This window comes from Podarcis melisellensis (genome assembly GCF_964234715.1).
Source record: "Podarcis melisellensis genome assembly, chromosome: 10".
Classification (NCBI taxonomy): domain Eukaryota; kingdom Metazoa; phylum Chordata; class Lepidosauria; order Squamata; family Lacertidae; genus Podarcis; species Podarcis melisellensis.
Genome location: NC_138542.1, coordinates 66,983,542 through 66,997,310, shown reverse-complemented (window position 1 = coordinate 66,997,310; position 13,769 = coordinate 66,983,542). Strand labels below are relative to the sequence as shown.

Sequence of the window (13,769 nt, the reverse complement as noted above, 5' to 3'; positions counted from 1 at the left end):
ATAAGGTACTTAGTCCAACTGAGGGCCATTTCACAAGCTGCTACCAGGTGCTGTTAACTTTGAACAGTTTGACTTCACCCCTAAAGGCGTTCTCCATCGTCTCCTGAGAAAGAAGGGTGCCAACCTTTCCAGCTATATACTAGCCTTTCCCAACCTTGTGCCCTCCATAGGTTTGGGGCTACATCTGTTATCCCTGACTATTGGTCGTTCTGGCTGGGGCTGGTGGGAGCAACGATGGTCTTTGGTAAGGTTGGGGAAAACATGGTCCTTCAGATGTTACTGAACCACAGCTTCCATAATACTTGGCCTTGTTGGCTGGGGTCGATGGAATCTGGAGCTCCTGGAGATCTGCAGGTTTCTTATTCCTGATCAGTGTGCTGTGAAACACCTGTGACATTCATGCTAGGTCTTGACATTTATGTCTGACCATTGTATGAAGTGATCCATGGTTATTTGCAGTTGTTGTTGTTTAGTCATGTCGACTCTTTGTGACTCCATGGACCAGAGCACTCCAGGCACTCCTGTCTTCCACTGCCTCCCGCAGTTTGGTCAAACTCATGCTGGTAGCTTCGAGAACACTGTCCCACTATCTCCTCCTCTGTCGTCCCCTTCTCCTTGTGCCCTCCATCTTTCCCCACATCAGGGTCTTTTCCAGGGAGTCTTCTCTTCTCATGAGGTGGCCAAAATATTGGAGCCTCAGCTTCAGGATCTGTCCTTCCAGTGAGCACTCCGGGCTGATTTCCTTAAGAATGGATAGGTTTGATCTTCTTGCAGTCCACGGGACTCTCAAGAGTCTCCTCCAACACCATAATTCAAAAGCATCAATTCTTCGGCGCTCAGCCTTCTTTATGGTCCAGCTCTCACTTCCATACATCACTACTGGGAAAACCATAGCTTTAACTATACGGATGGGGGGAATAACAGGTGTCAGTAATAAATCACACTGAGTAAGTGAAGTTAACACTTTATTAGAAGAAACAAGGTCTGCCCAGGGGTGCCAGGCCTAAGGAGCATGGCGACTCTTCTCAGTAGGATTTGCAGTTGTAGAGGCTGAAGGGTCCCTGCCTTCTGACAGCTGCCTAAATCTTCACTGGGTATTTCCATGTGCCTGTCTCTGCTCCTCCCTCTTCATATCTTCTTCCCTTGGCGGTTTCCCAGCTGCTGCCTCCCATCATTCCTCAGCATTTAGCCGGACCATGACAATAGTTTGGGATCAGAATGTTTCCCTTTTACCTCTCAGGTAATCTAGTCTATCCTTCTGGCCTTAGCACTGAGCTCTGTAAACTGCTGTCTGGGCTGCAGCATTTCAGCTGGGAGTGAATGCTTACGTTCTACATTTTTGTTAAAATGGCACATCGGGAGTTAAGTCTAGGCTTGCACCCTTCTTGATATGCTAATTTTCTATGTGCAGGGAGTATATCCTTTATAGGGAAGAGTATTCAGCCATGCAAAGGTCCAAGTGGTATAGCCTACCAGCAAACGTTTTCCGCAGGGGGCCGGTCCACTGTCCCTCAGAACTTGTGGGGGGCTGGATTGTTTTTTTGGGGGGCGAGATAGAATTCCTGTGCCCCACAAATAACCCAGAGGTGCATTTTAAATAAAAGGACACATTCTGCTCATGTAAAAACTCGCTGATTCCTGGACCGTCCGTGGGCCAGATTTAGAAGGCGATTGGGCCGGATCCTGCCCCCAGGCCTTAGTTTGCCTACCCATGACCTAGACTAGTGGGGTGCTGTGGAATTAACTAGGAGTGAGTAGCAGAGGGGCACTGGAGGTGTAAATGACTACCTTGACTTCAAAACGTTTGTTTCACTGGATCAATCGGTTTTGTTGAATGAATTAACCTAAATAGTTTTAACTGGATTTTGAATAAATATGCAATTAGTTTTTACCGTTTTGGATTTTTTTGTTCTCTTCCTAAGTGGATCTTGCCAACTACTTTTCTGAACGATGTTTTTTATAGGGTAGGGTGTACTGGGGGTGAGTTTATGGAACCAAGGGGGTGGTACCACCAAACATTTGGGAACCACTGGCCTAAACCCAGGTTTATCACCTCTGTGGATTGCTTAGGTATTTGTTACGGAAGCAGCTATAAGAGAGTTGCCAAGATGGGACTAATTGCCTCTTCAGAGTATCAATTTGCCTGCTGCTGTCCTCAATTAAAACCCAATTGTGAGAGATGACATTTTTCCCAGGCTTGCCCTAAACTTGGATTCAAAATGTAATGCAGACTAGAAGGTAATTGTTCCAGTCCAAGCATGCTTTAAAATGGGACAAATGCCCAGCTTTATAGTTGGCATGGAAAAAAAGCAAATTCCCGACAGATATGGATAGCTAATGCAGAAAGGGGGAGAGTTTTGGCTAACTTCTGCCCCTTTTTAAATATTAGAGGAAAAAATATATATAATCCTTCATGGAAAATTAAGGCTGCTTCTTCAAGAGAGGGGGAATTGGATCCTCTTAGTGCCCAAACTATCCAGCAGTGAGTGTGGCTGCTGCTTGCTGCTCTCACATGCATATGGAAGAGAAGAGTCTCCTTTAAAACTCCTTGTGCTCTTGTAATTAAAAGCCATTTTGTTTCTTTTAGCTTTGGGGCTGCAAAGATGTATTTTATATCATCTGAATGTTATGTAACCTGCAAAGGTACAGTACCAGTGTTCTATATGACGCAGTGGTTAGGGTGTTGGACTAGGACCTGGGAGACCAGGGTTCGAATCCCCACCCAGCCATGAAGCTGGAAGTCTTCATGGAGCTCAAGGAGGGGAGAACCACCTTGAGCTCCTTGGAGCCAAAGTTGGTATATATATGTACTCTGGCTGAGCCATATTAAAGTGAGAAGGTGCCATCGGCATACCTGACCACCATCTTGGCTGCGAGTCCTGGAAGACCTCCAAACTCTATGATTCTGTGATTCTAAATTGGTGGCCATCAATGCCTCTTGTGGCAGTGAGTTCCAGAGCTTAGCTACGATCAGACAACAGCAGCATCCATAGAGTTGGAAGGGACCTTGAGGGTCATCAAGCCCCACCCAAACCCCCTGCAATTCGTAAGTTTAAAAAAAGAGAGAGTAAAGGGCCCCTGGATGGTTAAGTCCAGTCAAAGGCGACTATGGGGTCGCAATTTGTAGCACTTTACATAGACCCAAGACACAATGGGGACGCGGGTGGCTCTGTGGGTTAAACCACAGAGTCTAGGACTTGCCAATCGGAAGGTTGGTGGTTCGAATCCCCGAGACGGGGTGAGCTCCTGTTGCTCAGTCCCAGCTCCTGCCAACCTAGCAGTTCGAAAGCATGTCAAAGTGCAAGTAGATAAATATGTACTACTCCGGCGGGAAGGTAAACGGCGTTTCTGTGTGCTGCTCTGGTTTTGCCAGAAGCTACTTAGTCATGCTGGTCACATGACCCGGAAAAACTGTGGACAAACGCCGGCTCCCTCGGCCAGCAAAGCAAGATGAGCGCCACAACCCCAGAGTCATTTTCGACGACTTAACTGTCAGGGGTCCTTTACCTTTTTAAGACACAATGAGATTCAAAGGAGTCCGCTGTGATCCACAGCAGAGACAGGACAGCAACCCCAAATAAAAGCATTTGGGGAAGTTTTTAATGTTTAATGTTTTGTTATGATTTCCTATATGCTTGAAGCTGCCCAGAGTGGGTGGGGCAACCCAGTCGGATGGCTAGGGTATAAATAATAAAATTGTTGTTGCTACTGGACATAAATAATAATAATATTTTTTTATTTATAACCCGCCCTTCCCAGTTCAGAAACCCGGGCTCAGGGCAGCTAACAATAAATTTAAAACACTTAATTGATGCAACAAAAAAGAGCATAAAATACAGTATAAAACGTGAATGATAAAATTGTTGCTTTTGTTGGGTATGAATAACAAAATTGTTGTTGGTGGTGTTGTAACCAAAAATTGCCCTTTTCCCTTATGGGGTATCCAAGAGCCCATATAGAGTCCTTACATAGGTTCCCTATTGGTAGGAGAGAATAACAGAGGCCAACCAGAGAATATTGAGAAGCAAAGCAGCTAGTAAGCTTGATCTTTATTGATCTGTTGCAACAGGGTGCTCCCCTCACACGCAGGAGAGGAAGAGGAACCCAGAAAAATGCCGCGCAAGGCCTTATAAAGACTTTTGAAATTGCCACTCTGTAGATCAAGACCACCCCCAGAAACATCATACATACATCACAGAAGGGGTGTAACCCAAGACCACCCCCCAGATACATCATACCTACATCACAGAAAAGGCGGTCTAAAACAGAAATTTGAATGTTGTTTTTCTCCTGTCCTTGTTCATCTCCTGTCTGGCAGGTTACTTGATTGGATTGCCTGGGGAGCCTGGCCAGTCTTTTGTAGTGATAAATACTTAGTTCCTGGGCGTGTCACAGGCTCACACCCTATTCATATCTTAAATGTGCCCTTAAGACGGGATTTGTAAGGAAAGAGACAATGGGGAGGTTTCCCACTTTGACCTTGCAGAGAAAACATTTGCTCAGCTTAGGAATCAAAATGGTTCCAGGTCGGTCTTCCTGTGCTGATCTATGTACGTGCTTGGTTGGTACACTTATGAACATTACCATATATCTAAGACCTCAAAATTCCTATCACATTGGGTATAAATAATAAAATTGTTGTTGGGTATAAATAATTAAATTATTGTTCTTGGGTATAAATAATACAATTGTTGCTGTTGTTCTATTATTATTATTATTATGCTTTTCTTCTTCTTCTATTATTATTATTATTGATGTCCCTATTTTCAATTGAGAAATGTTGCAGGGCATGCATTTGCAGCAACCTCTAGCCGGGAGAACTTGCACCAGAAGCCGGTTTCTGCTTGAATAAAACACCGCTACCTATGGTTTTCCCAGTAGTGATGTATGGAAGTGAGAGCTGGACCATCAAGAAGGCTGATCGCCAAAGAATGGATGCTTTTGAATTCTGGTGCTGAAGGAGACTCGAGAGTCCCATGGACTGCAAGAAGATCAAACCTATCCATTCTGAAGGAAATCAGCCCTGAGTGCTCACTGGAAGGACAGATCCTGAAGCTGAGGCTCCAATACTTTGGCCACCTCATGAGAAGAGAAGATTCCCTGGAAAAGACCCTGATGTTGGGAAAGATGGAGGGCAGAAGGAGAAGGGGACGACAGAGGACGAGGTGGTTGGACAGTGTTCTTGAAGTTTGACCCAACTGCGGGAGGCAGTGGAAGACAAGAGTGCCTGGCGTGCTCTGGTCCAGGGGGTCACGAAGAGTCGGACACGACTAAACAACAACAACCCTTCGCCCGCCTCCTTCCCTCCGTCTTGCTCGAGTGAGGGAAGAAGAATGAGGAGAAGAAGAAGAGCCGCGGCGGCAGAAGAAGGAAACGCCCCTCTCCGCGTGACGTCACGCCCCTCCCCTCCCCCCCGTCCTCCTGGATAGCCGACGCCGGAGCGAATCGAGCGGCTCGCTCTCCCTGCTGGCTCTGGGCTCTGCCGGCGCGGTCTGCCCGGGCGACCCCAAGATGGCGGCGGCGCCTTCGTCGTCGCGGTGGGCTCTGGTGGCGGCGGCGGCGTTAACGGCGGGACCCCGGGGGGCGTCTGCTGCTGCGGCGGGGCTGTCGGCGTCTCCGGCGTGAGGGGGAAGGCCATGGCTGCGGGGCCGTGAGGATGTGCGAGAGCTACTCGCGCTGGCTGCTGCGCGTGTCGACGGCGCAGGTGTGCCAGGCGCTGGGCTGGGACGCCGTGCAGCTCTCCGCCTGCGACCTCCTCACCGACGTCCTCCAGAGGTACCTGCACTCGCTGGGCCGAGGCTGCCGGCGCTACTGCGAGCTCTGTGAGTAACGGCCGCGGGGGGAGGGGAAAGGGGGCGCGGGGGTCGCCATGGCGACGGGGCTGTCACGGGGAGGGGGGGGAGGAAGGAATGGGGGCGCACGTGAGGTGATCTTGGGGGAGGGGGCCGTGGGGCTGCAGCGGATATGGGGGAAGTGGCTGTGGGGTTGGCGTGGAGGCGTCACGACGTGGCAGTGGGGCTGGAGCGGATATGGGGTGTGGGGGGGTGTGAGGGGCAGAGGAGGGCCTTGGGGTTATCATCATGGGGTAGCTGTGGGGCCGGAGTTAGGTAGGGGGAGCGTGGGGTTGGCGTGACGTGGCTTTGGGACTGGAGCAAATATTTAGGGGACGTGGAGCTGGAGTGGGCATAGAGGGGTCAGGATGCAGCCATGGGGCTGGAGCGGATATGGGGTGTGTGGGGTTGTCATGGTGTTAGGTGCAGAGGAGGGCCTTGGGGTTATCATCACGGGGTAACTGGGGGCTGGAGTTAGGTAGGGGGAGCGTGGGGCTGGCACAATATGGCTTTGGGACTGGAGCGGATATGGGGTGGGCATAGAGGTGTCAGGATGCTGCCATGGGGCTGGAGCCGATATGTGTGGGGTTGTTGTAGTGTGCTAGAATAGATATGCGGAGCATGGGGTTGGCTCGCCGTGGCTTTGGGGCTGGAGCGGATATTTGGGGGATGTGGAGATGGGGTTGGCATGGAGGTGTCATGACGTGGCCATGGGACTGGAGGGCGCTGCTTCTTTTAAATTGTTTTTTTAAAAAGTTTTTTAACTGTTTTTAGCTATGCCCTTTTAAATTTGTTGGGGGGAATTATTGGTTTGTTTTTGTTGTTTTGGTTATGTATTTTGTGGTTTTATATACTGATTTTATCCTGTAAACCTCCCTGAGACCTGCGGGTATAGGGCGGAATATAAATTCAATAATAATAATAATAAATATGGGGGGCAGGGCGGGAGGTTGTTGCAGTATGGGAAGCAGAGGAGGGCTGTGGGGTTTGCTATTCATTTACAGTGGTACCTCGGGTTACATACGCTTCAGGTTACATACTCTGCTAACCCAGAAATAGTGCTTCAGGTTAAGAACTTTGCTTCAGGTTGAGAACAGAAACTGTGCTTCGGCGGCGCAGCAGGAGCAGGAGGCCCCATTAGCTAAAGTGGTGCTTCAGGTTAAGAATAGTTTCAGGTTAAGTACAGACCTCTGGAATCAATTAAGTACTTAACCTAAGGTACCACTGTATTTACTTACTGAATTTCTATACCGCCCTTCATCTGAGAATCACAGGGTCGTCTACAGCAGTGTTTTTCAACCACTGTGCCGCGAGATGTTGCCTGGTGTGCCGTGGGAAAAATTAAAAAATTTGAAAGATTTTTTTAAAAAGTCAAATTTTCGGTCACTAGGCTGGCGCCGGACTGTGTCCACCCTATTTTCCATCCGTCCTGGGTGGGGATCAGATCGGATGGGATCGGATGAGAGCGAACAGGCGGTCCGCTCTCAGCCGATTCCCCATAGAGAGCAGCGGGGCTCTGACATCTCCCTTCCGCACACAGTGGTGGTGTGCCTCGTGATTTTTTTTCATGAAACAAGTGTGCCTTTGCCCAAAATAGGTTGAAAAACACTGGTCTACAGTATAAAAACCGCAAAAGGCACACCACAGTGACAAACAAAATCAATATTCCCTCCACCCAAACACACATACAGTTTTAAAGGCCGTAGATTGTTTCATCAGCCAAAAGCCTGGGAGAAGACGAATGTTTTTGCCTGGCACCTAAAGATCTGGAACAAAGGTGCTGCGCGAGCTTCCCTGGGGAGACACCCCCCAAGTTGGTTGTTATAGAGGTGGCAAGATATGGCCATGGGGCTGCAGTCGATGGGGGGGCATATGGTGTTCTGGAGAGTGAGGTGACTGGAGTAGTGGACACTGGTGTACCATGGAGTTGTTATGTTAAGGAGTGGGTGGGTGGGGAGGACCATAAGAGAGGGATGGCCACGTGGGTTGTTGTCACTTGACTAATATTGAATGTGGGGGGGAGTAGGATCACTATGTGGTTGTCTTCAGAGGCGGAAGCGGTGCATGGGTCTGTCAGGTTCATGGAGTGAAGGGCTGGAGTTGTCTTACATAAGAACATACAAAAATGGAAACAGGAAGAAATCCCGACGAAAGAAGAATGGAGAATGAAGTTGATGGAATACGCAGAATTAGGCAAACTAACGGGGAGAATTCAGAACCGGCGAGACCAAAGATTTACCGAAGACTGGAATAAATTTACAGAGTATATTAAAAATATATGTGAAGGACAATTAACGTTTGTAGGCTTTCAAGAAGCTCTGTGATAATAATGGAAAGAAATATTGTTTTATAATAATTGCTAAGATTAATTTGGTTAAAAAAAAACAATACAGATGGAAGAAATGTGAATAGTTGTGATAATATGGAAAATTTCCAGATAGACTGAATGAAGTCTGAAAGTGGAAAGATTAGAATTGGATGTATATTTTGAATGGAATGTTTTTCCTTTATTGTTATATTTGAAAAGTTTTATATTTTTTTTTTAAAAAAAGAACATACAAAGAGTTGGCTGGATCAGGCCAGTGGTCCATCTACTCCAGCACCCTGCTCTTACAGTGGCCAACCAGGTGTCTACCAGAAGGGGGGAAAGGGGTTGTTATAAAGATGACAAAGAAGGGGTGTAGTTATGCATTCCTGGACTAGCATTTATTTCATACTGTAGTATTTATTTAGCCCTGCGTAATCCTCAAAGCACTTCACAAACGTTATGTTGGCATTCTTTACAAGAGTCCTTTATGGTACCACCGTATGATTATCTCAGTATTGCAGGAGTGGAGCTGAGGCTGAAAACAGCGGCCTACTTAAGTTCACGTGTTCTGCATCCACAAGCATGACGAAAGAGAAGTAAATCCCGTGGAATTAAGAGGGACTTCATCCCAGGAAGACGTGTGTAAGGTTAGAGACTCCACGGGTTTGTGGCTGAGGGAAGATTCCACATTTCAGTCTCTTATTTTTTTATTTTGAAATTTCAGTGCCATCTACCACATTGGTCCGATATACATAATTTTTAGATGTAATATCAGCATTAAGATCAATCAGATCAAAAATAAGAATGCCGCTGATAATCCAGGGCAAAATTAAAATCTAACAACCTTCTGGAATCACATGGGTGAAGGCCTGAAAATATACATTTTTAGTAGGTGCTGAAATGTCATGAGGGTTGGTGCCTGCCTGAGATCAGATGGGAGGTAGTTCCATAAAGAGGGTAAAAAGGTAAAGGGACCCCTGACCATTAGATCCAGTCGCGGACCACTCTGGGGTTGCGGCGCTCATCTCGCTTTATTGGCCGAGGGAGCCGGTGTACAGCTTCCGGGATATGTGGCCAGCATGACTAAGCCGCTTCTGGCGAACCAGAGCAGCGCACGGCAACGCCGTTTACCTTCCCGCCGGAGCGGTACCTATTTATCTACTTGCACTTTGACGTGCTTTTGAACTGCTAGGTTGGCAGGAGCTGAGACCGAGCAATGGGAGCTCACCCTGTCGCGGGGATTCGAACCGCCAACCTTCTGATCGTCAAGTCCTAGGCTCTGTGGTTTAACCCACAGCGCCACCTGCGTCCCATAAAGAGGGTTCCACCGCAGAAAAAGACCTCCACCTGGCCACTGCCAATTGACCCTCTACTAGCAGGTGTGGGAGTCCTCTGGCCTGCAGAGCTCATGAGGTCTACCAAGCCTCGCTGACTAGCTTACCAAACAGTCCTAGAAATTAGCCAGGTGGCAGGCCCATTTTGCAACTGGTGTGGGTCTAATTGTGACCACGTGGGGATCTCTAGTTGCCAGGCTGGCGACTGAGGAAAGCAAAATGTCACTTAGAGAAGGATCTGAAATATTTCCCCTGAAGCTTGAATTTGTTTTATTCTGTATTGTTTTATTTGATATTTTAATGTATTGTAAACCACTTTTGAGATTTGTTCTTTAAAGTATAAAGTGGTATAGAAATGAAATGAAAAGAAGAAGAAGAATAAACCCCATTGCACAATAATTATAATATGCGCCTAGATGTTCTATTGCTGCAAACATAACCTAGATTTAAAGCGCCATTTGGCAATTACCGTAGATTATATATCTGAGTTTCTAACACTGTTACCAAGCCATCTGCGGCAACACATACAAATTAGGCATAAGAAGTTCAAGCTGCACTACTGGAAGGGCCTAGTCAGCTGATTGTAAGGTCAAGGTAAAGTGACCCCTGACCATTAGGTCCAGTCGTGACCGACTCTGGGGTTGCGGCGCTCATCTTGCTTTATTGGCCGAGAGAGCCAGCGTACAGCTTCCAGGTCATGTGGCCAACATTACTAAGCGGCTTCTGGTGAACCAGAGCAGCACGCGGAAACGCCGTTTACCTTCCTGCTGGAGTGGTACCTATTTAACTACTTGCACTTTGACGTGCTTTCGAACTGCTAGGTTGGCAGGAGTAGGGACCGAACAACAGGAGCTCACCCAGTCGCAGGGAATCGAACCGCCGACCTTCTGATCGGCAAGTCCTAGGCTCTGTGGTTTAACCCACAGCGCCACCTGCGTCCCCAGCTGATTGTAGTAGTGATCAAATAGGGCTGCAGTGACTTCAAGTAACTTGATCCCAAACTGTTTTAGGCTCTATAGGTTGGAACCAAAACTTTAAACCTAGTCTGGTAACTAATTGGCAACACATGAGCAGTAGGAAACCCCAGAATGGCCCACCTGCCATATTTTGTAGCTAGCTGCAGCTTCTAGAATCGCTTTGCAGGCAGCCCCACATAGAATGTATTACAGTAACTAAATCTTGAGTTTATCAATGCATGATGTTACAGTGGCCAGGCTCTCCTTTAGCTCTTTGGTTGTGTTTTTGGGTATGGAGTTTAGTTTTCACAGAGGGGGTGGATACGAAAGTGGTGCTAAAGGTAATTGATAGGGTTATATTCACTGTAAGTGGTGGACCAAAGACTGGGGCTTCTCATGGCCTAGTATCCAGTTTCCCTGTTTGCTCCCTATTTGGGAATTATGGTTGAAGGGAAGAGAAGAGATGAGGATTCCGTTAGATGAAGGAGAAAATGGGTGCATTTAATGTTGGAACAGGGTTGACTTGAGGTCAGCCTAAATACCAGATAGCTCCAAAGCAGCAAGCGAGCTGGCAGAAAGAAGGCTGGATAGAAATATTAGTGGCACAGCAGCCTTCTACTCTGCCAGCTTGTTTGTTTGTCTTCAAGGAGGTAATCGTGTAAGAGGGGCACAGATTTAATTGCCGTGGGGAACATTATTTTCCTTTCTGGACATAGCAGTGCTGGGCACGACAGGGATTGGTTCCTATTCTCTTTTCCAGTTTGGAGGAGAGTATGGAGACTTACTCACTTTTTTAATATAATTTTGTTTATAATTTTCATTTATATATATCACAACAATTATTTAACCATAACTTTTAACATTTCCGACTTCGACTCCCTTCCATTTCTGTGGTTCTTTACATTTATTTTCACCCTTTCCTGCATGCTGCAAATTTTCTTAACTTACCATATTTTTAGCCTTATAGGACGCACTTTTTCCCCTCCAAAAAGCCCGGCAAGCTCGGGGGGGAAAATAATATTTTTTTCTTTATTCCCCCCCCCAAAATAGGTGCGCCCTATGGGCCGGTGCGCCCTATAGGGCGAAAAATACAGTATTCTTTTACTCGTCTATTCTCTCATATATTCTTGAAACTGCAGGTTTTTACAATAATTCTTTCAATGTCTTGATCTGTTTACAGTTTATTTGTGTATACTCAATAAACCATTTCCATTCCTTTAAAAGTTTGTTGCCTTGATTTCTTACTCTTCCAGTAAGTTTCGCCATTTCTGCATACTCCATTAGCTTCCGTAACCATTCTTCTCTCGTTGGGACCTATGGAGAGTTATTCCCAGTTGATTGGACTTTGGATATGAGGTTGGTGGAGGCAGTCAGGGTTTGGGCAAGTACACAATTTGACTGCCTGCCATTACCAGCCAGTGTGGTGTAATGGTTAGTGTGTTGCACTGTGACTTGGGAGATCAGGGGTCGGATCCTTACTCAGCTATGAAACTCACTGGGTGGTCTTGGGCAAGTCACTGTCTTCTCTCAGAGGGTTGTTGTGAGGATAAAAGGAGGAGAGGAGAGCTGCTTGGGAGAAAAGCGGGTATATAAATACAATAAACACAAACACAAATATTTGTGGGCCTTTTTGTAATTGAGGTGGGAGGACAAAATGTTGCAACTGTCAACTACTGTCGGGAATGGATGGGGTGCCCTCTGGTGGTGGATCTGGAGATTAACAAGGCAGTAGGGCACAAAGGCAGTAGTCACAAAGAGTCAGACATGACGAAACGACTAAACAACAAGAAGTGCATGTTTAATGAATGATCATAGAATCATAGAGTTGGAAGGGACCTGGAGGTTCATCTCACAGGGAAAGCAGTGCTCCCAAGAGACATCTAGGTGGGTATACATGAACATAGAACGGTATGAAGTTATGAACGCAAAAGAAATGGCTCATTGTAGAAATAAGTACCAATTCAGTTGATGTAGGTTGAGGGGACAGTATTGGGCTAAGTGCACTAAGAAGGTAAAAAGCAGATCCATACGTTCTTCAAAGGACAGTTCATCTGTCCCAGGGATAGTGGAGATCTTGAACTGTTACCTGGCCCAAATCAGTAGTTCTGTAACTTCTCATGGAGCACCAGAACAGGGGGCCCATCCCTTGCTGCCCCTGTCCTCCACCATCCACGTCGAGATGCTGCCCACCTTGATTTCGTACCCTCATCATTCAGAGCTCTAAACAGGGGTGTGTGGGTAATGTGCCTAGAGTAGACCTCTCCCTTTCATACCTTCCCCTAGCACTGGGGAGATGGGACTAGCAGAGGATGTGATGGCACTCCATACAGATGATCCAAATAAAACTAGTGTCTGTGGTGGTGGGGAACTAACAAGGGTAAACTGTTCATATTTATATGGCTGCACAATAATGTATATACTTTCAGCTGCTAAAAAGGTGACTGAGGAGTCATGTGAGCTTACATGAGCCTAAGACACCTGTAGCCACATGGACACCTCGTTGCCTTTAAACTCTACCACATGGTGAAATACATATTTTTATATCCCTGCAACCAAATGGGTTTACCAGAGGGGCTCCCTTGTGGAGGTTGTGTTGATGGTGATGGAGGAATGCATTGGAATTAAAAGAGACAGGAAGTCTTCCAGGTCCCTGCCCGTCCCCTTCTGTTCCCCACAAATTATCATGAGGCATCACTTTTCTGCATCTACACATAGGTTGAGCCACTGGCATGTTGACTTGCTTCTGTAATTCTTGGCCACCTGAGTTTGACTCACCATCATGTATGGATATAAATTCTTCCAATGGCGCTGTAGCCTTGTGTGTATATATTTTAAAAGTCTGAACTAGAAGTAGAAACAAAAATTTTGAATGTGAGTAGTGCAGTGTCAGGTGTTTAGGACCTAAAGAACCCTGTGAAAAAGTGTTGATATTCCTAGTTGCCAGAATCAGATTTTTGGACACCCAGGCAATGAGGCAGCTGGGACTTTTCTTGACAGTGATTTGCTGCTTTTCCTTTTGAAGCTACTAAATCAACATATTTCTTATGCGCTTGCAATGTTTGCTTTCAAAACCTTTCCTTTTCTTTTTTAACAGATGGCCGGACAGATCCAATTTTGGAGGATGTAGGTGAAGCCTTCAACCTTATGGGGGTCAACCTGCATGAGCTGGAAGATTACATACTCAATATTGAGCCAGTCACTTTTGCGCATCAAATCCCCTTATACCCTGTCAGCAAGAATAATGTCCTGCAGTTCCCCCAGCCTGGAAGCAAAGATGCAGAAGAGAGGAAAGAGTATATTCCTGATTACATGCCACCCATTGTCTCTTCTCAAGAAGGTG

The 13,769-nt window shown here is 46.6% G+C and overlaps 1 protein-coding gene across 3 annotated transcripts in view; it reads left to right on the top strand.

Moving 5' to 3' along the window:
- The first annotated feature begins 5,490 nt into the window (after nt 1-5,490).
- TAF3 (TATA-box binding protein associated factor 3) overlaps nt 5,491-13,769 on the top strand; it is a 145,930-nt gene continuing 137,651 nt past the window's right edge. For 2 of the 3 annotated variants that reach the window (XR_014172145.1, XM_081926887.1), the window contains exons 1-2: nt 5,492-5,822; nt 13,524-13,766. Coding sequence is in view for 2 of the 3 variants with exons in the window: in XM_081926887.1 (XP_081783013.1) it covers nt 5,657-5,822; nt 13,524-13,766 (409 nt within the window). In the remaining variant the exon portion in view is untranslated. Of the gene's footprint in view, nt 5,823-13,523; nt 13,767-13,769 lie in introns of all 3 variants that reach the window. The other variant, XM_081926888.1, reaches the window with a different exon arrangement.